This window comes from Aspergillus caelatus (genome assembly GCF_009193585.1).
Source record: "Aspergillus caelatus strain CBS 763.97 unplaced genomic scaffold BDV27scaffold_201, whole genome shotgun sequence".
In the NCBI taxonomy this organism is placed as follows: Eukaryota; Fungi; Ascomycota; class Eurotiomycetes; order Eurotiales; family Aspergillaceae; genus Aspergillus; species Aspergillus caelatus.
This window is the reverse complement of record NW_022475464.1, coordinates 132-16,975: the sequence shown is the minus strand read 5'-3', so window position 1 is coordinate 16,975 and position 16,844 is coordinate 132. Positions and strand designations below refer to the sequence as shown.

The window sequence follows — 16,844 nt, the reverse complement described above, 5'->3', positions numbered from 1 at the left end:
GTGGGCTTGGAGGGCTATTTGACCGTGACTTTAGTAGATACTTTTTACATAGAAACTTGCTTGGCGCGAGCACCAAAGGCTAGGGGGCTGTAACTGTTTCAAACCATCGTCATGCTCTGGTCAGTCCCTCGCTGTGTATGGTATAAAATCTGGGGGGCTCCATATATGTCATATTTCAATTGTGCTATATATTGAAAGCTCGCTAAGAGACTAATGCTCTGCATCCGTCGATCTCCCATCCCTTAGACATGGCCTTTGAATCGCTTGTTGCTTACGCCATTTCAAGAACAAAGAGCTCTGGAGGGGGGTACTGCGGTGGGTAGCTGGGAATGGCGATAAGGGGTCGAATAGTTAACTAGTGACCTTAGTTAGAGCAGTGAATGCTTTGAGATTCAAGATACTCACATTGTCCTCTTGCTCAGGATCGAACCACCAGCCTCTCGGTTCGTCATCCCTTTCAAAACTATCGCTGGTGAGCATGAAAACGACTGATGAGGGCTTCACAGCTACTTACACCCAAGCGCCCTGGGCTTCAGCCTTTGTCACTTTCCAAACCACCTGGGGTACATTTGGTTGAGCAATTAAATGGTCACCCACGACACCAACTGGAATTCCTCTAAAGTAAATAACGAAATTTGGGCCTTCAGGGTTAATTGCAAACTAGAATGATGTAAGTATGTAATAATGCCAGCATGATATGCTGTCTCACAGGCTCGCCCTTCTCGGGCTGTGCTACAATCCTGCCATTCCCCGGAAACAACGCGGTGAGGTAATCATCACTCTGTTGAGATTTGATATGATATAATCCAGGTTCAAGGGGTTCGGAAGACATGGTGACAGAATAATAACGAAGTAAATACGTTCAAGAGTAAAAGACTAATAGCGTGATGGTCAAAGAGATCCCCAACTGTTGGAGATGGTTGAGCACCATTTATAATTTCCCGACACTTCGATGTCCTCCGAGCTCAGCGAGCAGACAACCATAGAGTTTCCAGGAAACTCTAAGACCTGCCAGCTGTCTTTGTGCCATTACCCCTCTTTCCTAGAGATCTACATCTGTTGGACTATTTTCTATTGGCCCGATGAATGCAGAGATTGCAGCTGCTTAGTACTAGAGGTAGTGCATGGTGGGTGCGTGGGTCATCAGTCAAATGGTCTGATTGGGCCAGAAGCCAGATCCCGCATGAGTGGAGCTGAAGTTTGAACACCATGTACGTGTAGGACGCACTTCAAATGGCGGGATGGATTACAGATTACTATGATATATTAAAAATGAGCTGGTCGCAACTCCTCCTGCAGGTCTGTAGAGCAAAAATCCAGCACGGCCCGCTTGAAGCGCTCGCTGCCGATCAACTTGGCTCTGGTAAACGATACATCTACCTTCGCAGATCCAAGATCCTGTAGATTTCAAGATAATGTAGAACCCGTTACTACAGATCTAGTATAAAATTCCCGGCCACAGAATTAGAGATTTTTCAACCCGTTCCGTGTTAGGTTCCAGGCTATTCTTCCAACAATATAGGAATATCACCATCGACACGTATAGTTTCGACAACAGGATCCTGCTGTCTGCATGGTCTGGACCGTCTGGTGCCTTCTCTAGATGCAGTGCATTCTGCAGCATCTTTACTCTAGCCAATGAAGCCCAGCCTTGCAAGAGGTCCTACGGGCCTAATATTGCGTGATTTGGTGTACATCCAGCGGATCAACAACAGAGCAGCCGGAATGATGGTGATTGCAAGATTTGGAATGAGAGAATCGTAACAACGGCCTATAGCATAACTCTTGTGGGGCAAGCGAACATTGGAGTTCTCGATTCCTTCACTACCTTGAGAGGCAGACAGACAGACCCCACTTGATCTTTCAGCTCACCTCATGCTTGGCACGAATTTGCCCCACCACCGGCGAACCCTTGTGGCATCTGAGACTCGAAATTCGTTGACAAATATCAGTGGCGGTTCCGCCACTAATATCCATAAACCACAGTACTCGAATTGATCGTCATCGGGGGCAGTGCTTCCTTTCCATAGAAACTATTGAAAGAATGATATTTGGTATTACCTAGCAAACTAGGCCTAAAACTAAAAGGGTCTTTTTGACGGTAAATTCAGGTCTGATTTTTCTATTTAGTGGCCTACATGGCTTAAATACTGATCTTAGGTCAGCTGACTTATAGGCGGCTAGGCCGAAACTGTAGATAGCGGTGTTTTATGGTTGACAGAAACACTCGAGTATCTCAGTCATAATGGAAGCTATTGTGCAACCCAACTCCCAATATCTACCAGCTGTCCTGTCCCGTTGTGTTTATATATTTTCCCGCTACATACTAGTAGTAGTGAAAGCGTGAGCAAGAAATTGCCGGACACAACATCCTTGGCATTCCAGATAGAGGCTCTAGGTTGATTTGAGGTACCTGTATATGTTTAAATCCATTCACGTGTGTTGTGGGAAGGGATTGGGTCCCAGAAGCATCTATCATAGATCGATGCATGCCATGCATCTATGATCACGTGATAACATGACCAGTCCTTTGTCTCTCTATCTTAAGCCCTCTTTCCTGGTGTCCTTATTTTTGAGTTATTCATTTGATTTTAATCATTTCCACATCTTATAAGTCCGTTAAGTTGTGGCGAGTATTCCATCTCTTGAAATAGGTATTCGCATTTGTTTCTATAATCCAGGCCAGTGACCCCAGTCAGAATCACGGTGGTTATTCAGCCAAGGGGTAAGTACCTCTCACAAACAGCTGGGTTGCTAGTAAATTGCGATATAGGAGGTTCAGTCAAATCCCTTCCACATCAGGTCCGAATTGGTAGCCATGCCTCAACAGAGCAACTTTACGATGCTCTTGCTCAAGCGTCGGGATTATCCATCTATCGTCTGAGAATCACCAAAGAGAGCGATTGCACCTTGGTTTCTAACTCTAAGGAGACTACCATTGAGGAAGCCGGAATTAAAGACATGGATGTAGTTACTGTTAAGGACCTTGGTATACTCACACCACGGTGACCGCTTCGGAAACTAGACTGATGGTGCTATTTTCACCTGTTCAGGTCCACAGATCTCGTGGCGCGCCGTGTACATCGCTGAATACCTCGGCCCAGTCTTCATCCCGGGGCTCTTCCTCTTCCCTCTACGCCCATATCTGTACTCCAACTACGACGCCGTCACCGAACCGAGCAGCATTCAGCTCCTTCTCTGTGAGCTGTTGACAATCCACTTCGTGAAACGTGAGTATGAGTCCATCTTCGTCCACCGATTCAGCAATGCCACGATGCCTGCGCGCAAAATTGTCCAAAACAGTGGCTACTACTGTGTGATGAGCTGCAATATGGCGTACTGGATCTTCCGGCCTGATGCGGCGGCAGCAGCTACAGAGCTGATCAATCCCTGGCTACTCTATACGGGTCTTGGCCTCTTTGCTTTTGGAGAACTGGCAAACTTGAACACCCACTTGGTGCTACGGGATATCCGCCGTCCAGGGACCACTGAGCGCGGCGTACCGCTTGGATCTGGATTTGGGGTTGTGACTTGCCCTAACTACTTCTTTGAGATTATTGCCTGGATGGGCATATATTTTGTTAGTGGATTGAGCTGGAGCATTCTTATTTTCATCATTATCGGAAGCGTGCAAATGGCGATCTGGGCTAAGAAGAAGGAGCGTCGCTACCGGCAGGAATTTGGGGATAAGTACAAGTTTAAGAGATTTGTCATGCTTCCAGGTATTATTTGAACCAGCCGAGATGTATTCGCATCCGCTTGGATGGCAAATTGGCGGACTGTATCAAGCCTATTCTACAAATCAAGTTGCATTAGGAAAGGAGTACATGTCATATATAGAGAATGGTTTTTATTTGAATCTCCTTGGATAATCAGCAGATCCTAGTGACTTACATACCCCTAGAGAAACTGTGTCCAAGACATTTTAGCTTAGACCTATGAAAACACCATTTTCGTTCTCGAGCGTCATGCTGATCCTCTCCGTCCAATCATGTGTATTATAATTCGAGACCGTTGAGAATGTCTGAAATATACGAGCCACAAGATAGGTGAGCACAATCATAGCATAATGTTCTACACCCGAGTCAGTAAACAAGTAAGAATTACAATACTTGCGGAGGAAGTCTTACGACCAGGGCAGGCTCGAGGTCCCTTGTTGAACGGAATAAACCCAATCATGTCTCCATTCAGATGTTCCCACCGTTCTGGATAGAATTCCTCTGGGTTCTCGCCAAAGTCCTCCCCCAGACGATGCCTAGCCCAGGTAGAAAAGACCACGATTTCGCCTTTGCGAATTAGAACTCGGGAGTTGCCGTCAGTCCCACCACCGGTTGGCAGGGTAGAGTCCTTGTTGGCTACCCTGGCATTGAAGACAACTGCCGGAAAGAGCCTCATTACTCCACGAGCTATCGTGTTAGTGTATGATCAGAACAAATATCACTGCAATAATCTCACCTTCCTGGAGGACCCAACGGACATAGTGCAGAGATCCGAGCTGGCCCCATGTTGGAGGTGCCAACCCAACGGCGTCAAGGATGCTTGCTCTTAGCTTGTGGACAACTCTCTTATCATGGGAAAGACAGAAGAAAAGACCCGAGAGGGTGGTGCTCATGCTGTCATTTGCGAGAAGAATACTCAGCGCCTGATCTGCCCGCAGAGAGACTTGCTCGTCTTCCGTGCTGCAATCGCGCCCGGGAGAAACCCCTTCTGCCTTTTCGCTCATGCTACTGCGTTCTTTGAGCTGCCGAGTTACATGAGCTATCACATATCTTCGTGCTCTCTTACAGCATTGCAAAAACCGTTGCTTAGGATATAGATACCGGAGCGGGCCACGAAAGCCATCCTGCACAATCGTCTCCTTGACAAAAAGCAGGTCTGTTAAGAATTGCTTCTTTTCTCTAGACTGAGAAAAACTAAGGGCATCAACCGACTCCCCTAGCGAGAACAAGGTCTGCATATCCAAAGCGAGGGCAAAAGCACAAGCTTGAGCGTCAAACGCCTGCCCATTGGGTGGGACATGCTGAAGAAAAGCCTGAAAATGGCGCTCGCATTGGTCCAAGTCAACAATTTTGCGGAGGTTAGACAGGCGAGTGCGCAACTGATCTCGGCTTTTCTTCCATCCTGCACCATCCTGGGTAAAAATGCCATGCGGGGTGATAGGCTCAAATAAGGGCTTTCGTAGTGGGGAGCTGTCAAAGTCGGCAAATGCTGTGGATAACAAATGTTTGATATTCTCCGCGCTGCAGGTAAAGATGAGCCGATAGCTGAGAACATTGGAGGCATAGGTCTCCCCGTATTTCTTGAACAATGCATTGGTGTAGGGAAGGGAGCTCCGGCGCCTGAAATGAAATGCTAATTCGATGGCCTTGGCGATGCCGAGAAAATCATATCGAAAACTACCATTCTCATTGCGCAGACTTTCGCAGCTGTAGAGCCGTTCTAGCTTTCGCAGCTTCAGAGTCCAGTGCAGTCTTCGCACTAAAAGAATAAGAATAACCCCGACAACAGTTACCGTGAGGGGCTTAGAGAGAACAGCTGGTCCTGGGGCCTCAACTGGTTGCATTATTTTGGCTGAAGTGTGGTCTTGAGTATTCTATCGCTGTTAAGACACCTTGCCCTAGTGAATTACGCACATCGGGGTTTACTTGATCAAGGCAATCCCTGTTGTGATCCCTACGGAACCCTGTGGGTCTGCTAGGAGGATCTATCCTTCGGGAAAAAGAGATGTATCGAGTGGACGTATGCAAGGGGTGTATTGCGGTCTGCAAATGCAGCCACCTCTTAATATTTTTCTCCTTAGACAAGAACAAAAGCGGAGTTTGGCCAAGTTGGTAGCACAAAACGTGAAAGGATTTATGCAGTAATAGGTTTGTTCTACCAGAAGAGAGAATGGCAGAAGCAAGCAGAGTTGAATGGCGAGTTCACTGCACGTGTCTAAATCAAATTAAATATCTAGCATAAATTGACAAGGCTTTGCATTGCGGGTTTTCCAAATCTCCATCTGTAAACTGAATGACAGGCTCCCAACAATCAATCAATCAGCTCTTAGCTCCGTCGCCACAAACATGACGACTGAATATCGACAATTTAAAGATGATTCCTCCGAAAGACAGCGGTTGATTCCCGAGGTAAAGCAGACTCTACAGTGTGCTACGGACTATGCTTATAATATGGTACACTCTGATGGACATTGGTGTGGGGAGATGAGGTCAAATGCCACCATAACGGCCGAATATATCTTTCTCCGACAGGCTCTGGGACTGGACTTGAAAGCTGATGGTGCTGCCTATTGTTGCCACATACTATCACAGCAAAACAGCGACGGCTCATGGGGTCTAGCACCCGAGCATCCAGGTGATGTATCGACAACGACCGAAGCGTATCTCGCACTGAAAATGTTAGGGGTGAGTGTAGACGCTCCAGCCATGCAACAAGCAAAAGCATTCGTACTCAATGCGGGAGGTGTTGCCAGGGTTCGTGTGTTCACTCGCATTTTCCTGGCAACCTTCGGCTTGTTTCCATGGAAGGCAGTACCTCAGCTGCCCGTGGAGCTGATTCTGCTCCCTTCCATATGTCCAATCAACATCTACAGGTTCGCATCTTGGGCCCGCGGCACCATTGCCCCTCTCTTGATAATTTGCCATCATCGGCCGGTATATGCCCTCCCGAATGGAATACGGCCGGAGAACGACTATCTAGACGAGTTATGGCAAAATCCCTCGAGCAAAAACGTGCCCTACGGTCCATCTCTCTGGGAGCTGCTGTCCCAGGGCGACATCACGGGGTTGACATTCAGCATCCTGGACAAACTGCTTTATCAGCTAAACGGACTTCGCTCAATTCCTCTACTAAGGCCATACGCACGGCAACAATGCATGAAATGGATTCTGGAGCGCCAAGAGCCCACCGGCGACTGGGCCGGAATCTTCCCGCCTATGCATGCCAGTGTGTATGCGTTCGTGCTGGAAGGGTACAAACTAGATGATCCCCCTGTCAGCCTTGGCATCCAAGCGATAGAAAACTTTGCTTGGGAGGATGCAAAAGGTAAAAGGGTTCAACCTTGCGTTTCACCCGTATGGGACACGACTCTGATGTCAATTGCGCTCTGCGATGCCGCGTCCCCAAATCAGTGGATCATCGATCGCGCTATTAAATGGATCCGTGACCGCCAGTTACTCGAACTCCGCGGTGATTGGCGTGTATATCGGCCTCGACTCGCGCCTGGGGGGTTCAGCTTCGAGTACACGAACAGCCACTATCCCGATATAGACGACTCAGCCGCGATCATCCTTGCGCAGGTGAAGCATGACGCGAGATCGGTTAATTCCAGCTCCGTGATCGCAGCAGTAACATGGATTCTGGGCATGCAGAATCCTGACGGGGGGTGGGCTGCGTTTGACGTGGAGAATGATAAGTTGTTCCTTAACAAGATCCCGTTCAGTGACATGGATAGTTTATGTGACACGTCCTGCGCTGACATCACCGGGCGGATCCTGGAAGCTTTCGGACTCATGATTGTCCGGGCCCCTGAAAAGGATAACGCGAGCGAATTTGCCCAACTTCTCCCTGCAATACGTGCAGCCTGCAGGCGCGGTATCCAATACCTTGCGTCTACACGTGAGCCCAATGGAGCCTGGTTCGGGCGATGGGGGTGCAACTACATCTATGGAACTAGTCATGCACTGTGTGGTCTGGCGTACTTTTCCAAAGACGATAAACAAATTTTCGACATGGCACAGCCGGCTTTGCATTGGCTGAAGTCGCAGCAAAATGGGGACGGCGGGTGGGGTGAATCCTTGCTGTCATACCAAAGTCCCGAGAGAAAGGAGCAAAGATCGACCGCGTCGCAAACAGCATGGGCCCTCATGGGATTGCTGGCCCATCTTCCCCACACCGACATCGCTATTGAACGGGGCATACGGTGGCTGGTCTGCTCTCCAAGGCCGCATGAAAACCTTGGATTTACCTGGCCCGAACCAGTGTACACAGGGACTGGATTTCCGAATCATTTTTATTTGGGCTACGACTACTATCGGCATTACTTTCCAATGATGGCACTTGGGAGGTATGTACGGGGGGTTCAGGGCTAGATAGAGCTGAACATAGTCATGTGACGCGTACAGACATTGACTGACATGATGGCAAACATGCATATATGAGGCATCGTCTCTGTACTTAAAGCAATTAGTGGAATGCATTTCCCACTCTCTGGCATACCGCTCTTTCATACCTTACTGCATGTGGAATGACGACTACCCCCATGAAGCAAGGGGCTCCCCCTAGTATTTGCCCACCACATGGATATCACTCTTTGCATTTCTGTTCAGAGACACCCCAAAAATCCTTGAGGATTTATGAGCACTGGGAGAGAGCTTCGGCAGGTGCTATTTGAAGAATAGGTACCCCTCCCTAGACAGCATTGGTATCGTATCCCGTACGGAGGCTGCAAGCAATGGATTTCCTCTCTATCTTTGGCCGTACACGGCCAGCAACTATACCCACCGACCGAGTTGTCCCTCTACGATACTGGGATGATTTGCACTATCTACGTAGCCTTTCCCATGACTTTACCTTCCGCTTTGACGACGTTCTTGATACGTCAAAACTCGAGGCAGCACTCGACCGGCTAATGGAAATCGGCGACTGGGGTCAACTGGGGGCTCGGCTGCGACTGAATGTATGGTCTTTCGCAAACCACAACCTGCCCACAATACTGACGTGACAATCCCATATTTAGGATAGTGGAAAGCTCGAGTATCACATACCCGCCGAGTATGATAAGAGCACCCGTCCCGCATTTGGCTTTACCACCTCCGAGTATGCCATAAGTATCAATGAACACCCGTTGGGTGCCCGGCTGCCGAAAACCGGCCAGGACCAGTCTGTGTTGTCGCCATCCTGCGCGGAATTTGCTCCATTGGTCCGCCATTCGGATAGCCCCCGAGAGTTGGCCGACTGGATCTATTCCGACCGTCCGCAGCTGCATGTCCATGTTACTGTCTTCCAAGATGCAACTCTTCTGACAGTCAGCTACCTTCACACCTTGTTTGACGCAGTCGCTCGAACCAACTTCTTCAAGGCATGGATAGCTGTTCTCAAAGGCCGGGAGGAAGAGGTGCCACCTTTTATTCCTTTTGACCAGGACCCCTTGGGCGATTTGGGCAAGGATTTCCCTCGGGAAAGCTATACCCACTTCGGGCGGCTCGTTGCCGGATTGAGCCTCGTGCTCTTCGGACTCAGGTATCTATTCGAGCTGTTCTGGTTTCGCAAGGAGGAAGAACATCCTATCCGGGTTCCGGGACATTGCGTGGAACGGATGAGGGAAACTGCACAACAGGAACTGGCTGCTGCTACTGAGAAGGGAGCGGAAGTCCCCTTCCTGAGCGAGCCTGATGTTGTCTCTGCATGGTGGGTGAAGACCATGGTCACAGCCCTAAACCCTGCGCCCGGCCGAACAGTCATGGTGATGAGTCCCTTCAATGTGTGGGGTTTGTTTAAGGAGTCGTTCCCTGCCGGCGCTAAGGGTTTCATCGGCAATGCATTCTTCAATTCCTACACGGTACACAAGACGAGCGAGGTCCTCGAGCATAACAACTTGGCACACTTGGCGTGCAAGAACCGCCAGGCTCTCGTGGAACACAGAACGAAGGAACAAGTCCAAGCGATGACCGCCATTCAACGAGAATCAATTATGCAAATTCCACCTCTCGTCGGGGACTCGAATCTGCTTTTCATGACACACACTAATCAGCACAAAGCCAGATACTTTGAGACTGACTTCTCGGCGGCTGTTATTGCCCCCGGTATGCCTCTTAGCGAAAGACCTCATGCATTGGGCAGACCGTCTTATATCAACGATATTGAACATTGTCGTCTGTACCCGACTCGTAACGTCTGTAGGGTGATTGGCAAGGATGCTGCAGGCGACTGGTGGCTTTTGTTTAAGACTCGATCTGAGGCATGGCCTTCGATCCACAAGCAGTTGACGACTTTGCTTGGCATCGACGAGGCCCAGGCAAAGGACGTTTCCAATGGAGCGGACAAGCCAGCCGTTGCGTACAACGAAACCTCTTCGTCCAAGACATACTCTGACGCCATGGGAATACTTCTGCAATTTCGTCTTCTTTGGAAGCTTCTCGTTTAAGTTGCATGCCCCTTTTTACCCTAAATCTATTGTCCCTTCTAAATTGAACTATGTGGGCGACAAATCCATCTCGAAAGCTTCAGGGACAACGTGGTGGTATTCTCATAATGGACTTTGTATGCGCTGTTGTCACTGTGGTAGATTTAAGTAAATGCTGTTGAATCTCAGGATTTCGGGTTAGGTAATGAACATATGGCATTATGATCCATCATCTGGCATTCTGCAGAAACACACAAGCAAACTGAGTAGCGTAACTCCGTAGTTATCCGAAAAGATGTGATGTATCGACCATCGGCCTGCGGGCCATCCCAAATACCTGGCATTTGGCCAGCGACTGGGGAATGTTATGATCCACGTGACCACGGTATGCCCATCTCTGCAAATCAACCATTCCAGACAATAAGGCAAGTTTGACAACACGCTGTGATGCGCTTCAAAAAGACACGGGATGTCCGACGAGGAAATCCTGCTGGGTGAGATCCGGCCGATCTCAGATACTCCTTGTGCAGCCGAAATCATTGAACGTCAGATTCGCATAGAGCCCAGCACTGCGAACCTTTTCTCAATCTACCGACATGCAAACGCGCCATGGCTCTGCGCATTGCTGATATCAGTAATCTGTGCAGTAGTTGCCGGGGCTGCAATGCCTTTGGTAACGATTGTTTTCGGGGCTTTGGCAAGCGAATTTATGAATGGGGATGAGAAAGCACCGCATGATGTTCGAGACCGGGTTCAGCATCTAACCCTCTTACTGGTGTATATCGGTATGGACTTTGTGACCAATTTCAAAGTCATGTCATCTGACGCATTCCAGCCATTGGGTCATTTGTCGCCACCATGATCAGCACATGGGGTCTCAATGTAGTCGGGGAACAGATTACACGTCGCCTTCAACGGAGATATCTATCCTCAGTCCTGCAGCAGAACATGGCGTACTTCGATGTAGTCGGCACAGGAGAGCTCACGTCCAGGATAGACCAGGACATGAAACTGATTCAAACAGGTATCTCACAGAAGATGGGCAACATTATATCGGGAGTATCTGGTTTCATTGTTGCCATCACCTGCGCATTTATCCAGAACCAACACTTCGCATCGATAATGATCTCGCAGCCGATTGCCATGATCCTCCTGGTGGGATTAATGGGATTCTGGCTAAGCGTTACGCAGCAAAGGGGCTTGCCCTATTCCGTTAAACTTGATAATTTGGCCCAAGAAGTCCTCAGCGCTATGAGGAGCGTTATTGCCTACCGAAGCCATGAAAGATACGCGAGAAAGTATCACAATACGTTGCTGGAGCCGGCCGCCCTCGACTTTCGGGAGCGGTTGATCTTCGGAGTGATTGTGGCAGGCTCCTTTACGATTTTACATTGGGCTAATGGGCTGGGTGTATGTATGGATCCAGTCGTTCCAGGGCCTGCTAACGATGATGGGTAGTTCTGGCAGGCTGATCGCCTCTTCCGCCAAGGACGTTGTACGGTTCCGGAGGCGTTGTCCATCCTTTACGCAACGGTTGTCGCAGGGGGGATGCTGTGTCAAGCATTGCCGTATGTCGTCGATGTTACCAGGGCCAGCAAAGCAGCCAACCGGGTATTTCCAGTTATTGAGCGTGTTTCGCCGATTAATCCCATGGTGAATACGGGACGCATTTACGGTCCCGTTCGGGGAGAGATTTGCTTCGACAATTTATCGTTTGCTTATCCCTCACGACCGGAACGAACTGTCCTGAGAGAGCTTAGTTTTACTGTGCCTGCTGGGCATACCGTAGCCTTGATTGGGCCATCAGGATCAGGTAAGTCGACAGTTTTCGCCCTTTTGGCACGCTTATACGATCCCATCGGTGGTGGCGTCATGTTAGATAATGAACCGATCGAGGAGATGAATATCTCTTGGCTCAGGTCTCAGATTGGATATGTTAGTCAGGATGTTACTTTGTTCCGTGCATCGATTCATGAGAATATTGCTCATGGCCTACCCAAGAGTACCATCAAGGTATGTCTGCCATTGTTCATTGATTCTTGCCAAGTTAGTTCGCTCATACTAGAGCAGACACTGGACGCATCTGTCATTCAGGGACTAGTAATTCAAGCTGCCCAGACCGCGCAGATCCACACATTCATTACCAATCTTCCCGACGGTTACGATACCGTGATTGGGGCTAATGGGTCAAGTCTCTCTGGTGGACAGAGGCAACGCCTCGCAATTGCTCGAGCCATTGTATCCCAACCATCCATCCTACTGCTGGATGAAGCTACTGCTGCCTTGGACAGTCAAAGTGAAAAGGAAATTCAGGAGGCTTTGAGGAAGGCCGCCTACGGACGAACAACCATGATAATAGCTCATCGGCTATCAACAGTTCAAGATGCCGATGCTATAATTATCATGAAAGACGGCCAGATTCTAAATCAAGGCACCCATTCAGAGTTAATGATCACGTCTGGGACGTACCGAGAACTGATCAAAAAGCAGGCACTCCGACAGAGCGAGCGAATTCGAGAATCCTCATCCCCTGCAAAGAGTGTCGAAACCCAGACGAGAGATATTTCAGTCAATGTTGGCGCTTTGAAAAGACCTGGGGATGCTTCATGGTCAAACTCAACACCAGCAAGTAGCATTAGTCAGGTTTGGCACTTGAACAAGCCTGAGCTGCCATTCGTTATTGCTGGCATCATTTTCAGCGCATTGGCTGGCATGACATATCCCGTTCAAGCGATCTTCTTTGGCAATGGGATCATATCAATCATTAGCCCTGGTGCAAGCACCGGAGGGCACAATGTTTACTTTTGGGCCCGATTGTACCTTGTCCATGGTATTGTTGTGTTTTTTGTTTACTGTGTACGAGGTTACTGCTTTGCTGTATCTGCGTCTCAGTTGCACCTCCGAGCACGGTCGCATTTGTTCAGGGCACTCCTACAGAAGACCCTCGTCTTTTTCGAAAATAAAGATCATTCAAGTGCAGCCCTGATGAGCCTCCTCTCCTCAGGCACTCCGAAAATCACGGGTGTCTCAGGAACATCACTCGGATTGGTAGCCGAAAGCATCATTATGCTTGCTACCGGGATCCTAATTGGATGTATCTTCGGATGGAAGCTTGGCGTAGCGGCAATGGCTACCGTCCCGTTGATAGCCATATCCAGTTTCCTGCAATACTATATTGAGGCACAAGTACAGAAGCACGTGAAGCGCGACACTAATGCTGTGGCCATTGCGCATGAAGCATTTTCTGCTATCAAAACGGTGACAATACTAGACCTACACAGCACGATTCGCGAAACCTTTGAAAGAGAAAGCCAACAAGAGAGGAGTAGTTGGTACTGGGCTATATCTGCCACCCTACATGCCTGTACTACATCGTTCCGTATACTGAGCATTGCCTTTGTCTTCTGGTATGGCGGCACCCGCCTCATCGCGACGGGCGAGTATACTATCCAACAGTTTTTCATCTGTTTCGCGGCAACGGTTTGGGGATCCCAGTCTGCCGCTACTCTCTTTGCTCACGCACCAGACATCGCGGGGGCCCATGCTGCTGCTGCTCGATTGACAGAATTGATGCAGCCCGACGATTCCCCGGGGCAGTTCCCGGAAACGAACCAAAAGCAAGGCTGTATCTCTGCTCTTATGTCCAATGCCACGGAGGATCTCGTGTTACAGCACATTAACTTCAGATACCCCACTCGTCCTTTTCAACTAGCGCTAAACGATGTCACCTTCAGTGCCCGGTCTGGGAGCTTCGTTGCTATCGTCGGAGCAACTGGCAGTGGGAAAAGCTCGGTTATTAATCTGATACAGCGGTTCTATGCTGCCGAGTCCGGTCAAATAACACTAGGGCATAGTCCCATTGAACAATATGATCTAAACGATTACAGAGGGTACCTGGCGCTGGTGGACCAGAACCCATGCTTGGTGGGTGAAGATCTGCGGGAGTGTTTGCAGAGTGACGAGAGAGTCGTTCCAGACGAGGAGATCATGGTTGCTCTGGAAGATGTGGGACTAGCTGATTTCGTGGTACGTTTTTCTATCCGTTTACCACATACGCGTTTCTCATTACATCTACTAATCTAATCATGACTAGATATCCCTTCCCCAAGGACTCGGCACCCTGGTCATGGCCAACGGATCCACTCTGTCCGGGGGACAACGTCAGCGCATGGCCATTGCCAAGGCACTTTTGTGGAGGCCGAAGATCTTGTAAGGTTTGATCCTATTTATGTATTTGATTTTCTGACTCTCTATAGTTTACTTGACGAGGCAACCTCTGCGCTGGATGGTGCCTCGGAAACACTAGTCCAGAAGGCACTCCAGCAGTCAATGAAAGGCCGAACCGTCATCGCCATTGCACATCGACTCAAGACGATCGTGGATGCCGATGAGATTTTAGTGTTAGATCACGGACGGATTGTTGAGAGGGGCCGCCATGAAGAACTGATGAAGCTCGGAGGGAAATATTGGCAGATGGCTAAGTTGCAGGAGTTTAATGGGGAAGTTCGAAAGTAACTCTCTCGATACTTCTCAGTGACCTATTTTCCTTGTGTATTATTGAGGAAGCTGAGATGTATAATTTTTGTATAAGTGGCACAGAAACCAGCAATAGGGCACTCTTTTAATTATATATCTGAGAATTGACACACCTGAAGTATCGCAGACCGAAGCATGTGATTAGAGAGTTTTTCATCGATCTGTGGGCATGAAGATGTGGAGAACGGTCTGGATCTAATCAAGAAGCACCGTCAAATACAAACGTTTCAGGTGAACGTTTCCATATGCGATTGAATCTCGGAAGGACGGTCCGGGAGGTAGAGAAACCCCCGGCCCGGCACGGACCGTCCACGGATCAACCCCAGCTTTTCCGTGAAGGTGCAGATGGTCCATTATATAAAAAAGGAAAACATTTCCTGTATTACGAGGTCCTCTTGTTTTGAATCAACCGAAAAAGACGATCGTCGAGCAGCTTCCTACGTGGTGACCTACCGGTTCCAACTCTTCTTGTTCCAGTATCCCGTCGTCCTCATTTTCATCCCCAGAAGAAAAGCGGAAGGACAGGTTACCATGACCAAGATATCAGCTTTTCTACGCTCATGCGCTCCAAATACCGGAGGATCTTCCTCGAAGATGTCAGTATCCATCCACATCGCCGGCGCCGGGGACAACCCCCGAAAGGTGTTCACTACGTCAGATAGGATCGAAGGAGTGGTGACTATCACAGTGGCGGAGAAAACCGCCTTCGATGATATCAAGATCACGTTAGAAGGGATATCGAGGGTAACGACCTGGGGAGGCATCAGTGGACCGCCACTTATCAGTGCTCGTCAGACCTTTATGAAACTCCATTATCCAATTGAGAAGAGTGCATACCAACCAGCTTCGATTCTGGAGCCGGGGTGGTGCTACAAGTTCCCGTTTACGTTCATTGTGCCGGAGAACCTGCCACTCACGGCATGCGATCACAAAGTCGACGATACAGTCATCGAAAATACTCATACGAAACTACCCCCCTCATTGTGCAAGGAAACAGATACAGAATGTTTCTCCATCAAATACATCGTCCGAGTGGTTATCCCGAGGCCATTTTGCAGTAAAGGCCAGCCGACAAAAAGCTTGGTCAACGCTGTTCGACCCGTGAAAATACTACCGTCGGGTGCTATAGGTGGGCCCAACGGTCTTGCCATCAATACACTTACATCAGAAAAAACAATCAATATTAGACGTGGTTGGAGGGGGAAATGCACTGGACGCTTGGTCATCTTAGCTTCACCTGCCGGGCCCATACGGCCTTCCTTCCATAAAATTGTTGCCGCCGACCAGACCATCACCACGATAAAACTAGACCTTAAATACAGTCCGGTCGGCGCAGAACCTCCTCCTCATCTGCGAATGGTGTATCCCAAATTGAACTTGGTAACATCCTTCCACACAACCCCGCGAAACGGATATCCGTTTTTTGGACAGAGCAAAAGCACCGATTTACCACGAGGCAATCACGTTCAATCTTTGACGCTTCCAACAGCCGATATTGAATCAACTCAATGGATCAAAACAAAAACACCGAGCACCAGCGTTCCGTCTCCCTGGCAGGACTGCCTGTCAAGCTTCACCGACGACGAAGCCTCATATACCGCCTCAATCGTGGTTCCCATTTACGTTCCAAAGCATGACGACCTTGTACCGAGTTTTCGCTCCTGCTTCATTTCGCGCATGTATACCCTAGAATTCATTTTTTCTTATTGCATGACAAAGCAAGCTGGAAGCCACACAGTCAAAATCGAGGTTCCTGTTGAGATCACTTTGAGAACCGAGTAGGCCAATCTCCTACATCACAGGGGATTAGTTCGCTGTTACAGAATTCATCAACATGAAGTGAAGCTTGCCTGATCATATGTTGGTCGCTGTCATGGGGCTTTCTTCGGTTAGAAAACGGTGTTCTCGCCACACTATGTTGAAGCCTAGAGAGGCTAACACGATATCTTGACTGGATTCCACGATACTATCCTGATTATGACCATATTGTGTATAATAACTAATACAAACTTTTCTCTACAATCGCCATCTGCTGATGATTTGCATTAACATTCAAAATGATGTATTTATATAGAACAGCAGCGACTGGACTGGCTCCTTGTGCTTGAAGAAGAAAAATACGAAAAAAGACTAGGAACAACGTAGTTGCATACGAGGGTTAATTTTGGGGTTCATGACTTAGTTT

General features: G+C 48.7%; 6 protein-coding genes across 6 annotated transcripts; 4 read left to right on the top strand and 2 right to left on the bottom strand.

The window, feature by feature from the left end:
• Positions 1-161: 161 nt before the first annotated feature.
• Positions 162-908, bottom strand: BDV27DRAFT_134070 (uncharacterized protein). Its single transcript, XM_032068223.1, has 4 exons — positions 710-908; positions 515-660; positions 406-463; positions 162-355 (listed from the first exon to the last, which is right to left on the bottom strand). The coding sequence occupies exons 1-4, from the start codon at positions 830-832 to the stop codon at positions 272-274; spliced, it is 411 nt and encodes a 136-aa protein (XP_031923771.1). The 5' UTR covers positions 833-908; the 3' UTR covers positions 162-271.
• Positions 909-2,518: 1,610 nt separating this feature from the next.
• BDV27DRAFT_167672 (steroid alpha reductase family protein) lies at positions 2,519-3,733 on the top strand (the record flags this gene model as incomplete). Its single annotated transcript, XM_032074560.1, has 4 exons — positions 2,519-2,532; positions 2,700-2,725; positions 2,774-2,989; positions 3,054-3,733. The coding sequence occupies 4 exons, from the start codon at positions 2,519-2,521 to the stop codon at positions 3,731-3,733; spliced, it is 936 nt and encodes a 311-aa protein (XP_031923770.1).
• Positions 3,734-3,925: 192 nt separating this feature from the next.
• Positions 3,926-5,563, bottom strand: BDV27DRAFT_167671 (cytochrome P450; the record flags this gene model as incomplete). The annotated part of the gene is made up of 3 exons (XM_032074559.1): positions 3,926-4,074; positions 4,131-4,397; positions 4,456-5,563. The coding sequence occupies 3 exons, from the start codon at positions 5,561-5,563 to the stop codon at positions 3,926-3,928; spliced, it is 1,524 nt and encodes a 507-aa protein (XP_031923769.1).
• Positions 5,564-5,976: 413 nt separating this feature from the next.
• BDV27DRAFT_167669 (terpene cyclase/mutase family protein) lies at positions 5,977-10,144 on the top strand (the record flags this gene model as incomplete). Its single annotated transcript, XM_032074558.1, has 3 exons — positions 5,977-7,812; positions 8,451-8,677; positions 8,738-10,144. Exons 1-3 carry the CDS (start codon positions 6,066-6,068, stop codon positions 10,142-10,144), a joined length of 3,381 nt encoding a protein of 1,126 aa, XP_031923768.1. The 5' UTR covers positions 5,977-6,065.
• A 448-nt stretch (positions 10,145-10,592) lies between these two features.
• On the top strand, positions 10,593-14,638 carry BDV27DRAFT_161413 (ABC transporter ATP-binding protein; the record flags this gene model as incomplete). The annotated part of the gene is made up of 6 exons (XM_032073222.1): positions 10,593-10,908; positions 10,959-11,533; positions 11,582-12,136; positions 12,194-14,149; positions 14,217-14,332; positions 14,380-14,638. The coding sequence occupies 6 exons, from the start codon at positions 10,593-10,595 to the stop codon at positions 14,636-14,638; spliced, it is 3,777 nt and encodes a 1,258-aa protein (XP_031923767.1).
• A 552-nt stretch (positions 14,639-15,190) lies between these two features.
• Positions 15,191-16,509, top strand: BDV27DRAFT_167665 (uncharacterized protein; the record flags this gene model as incomplete). Its single annotated transcript, XM_032074557.1, has 1 exon — positions 15,191-16,509. The coding sequence occupies one exon, from the start codon at positions 15,191-15,193 to the stop codon at positions 16,439-16,441; it is 1,251 nt and encodes a 416-aa protein (XP_031923766.1). The 3' UTR covers positions 16,442-16,509.
• Between the last annotated feature and the right edge of the window lie 335 nt (positions 16,510-16,844).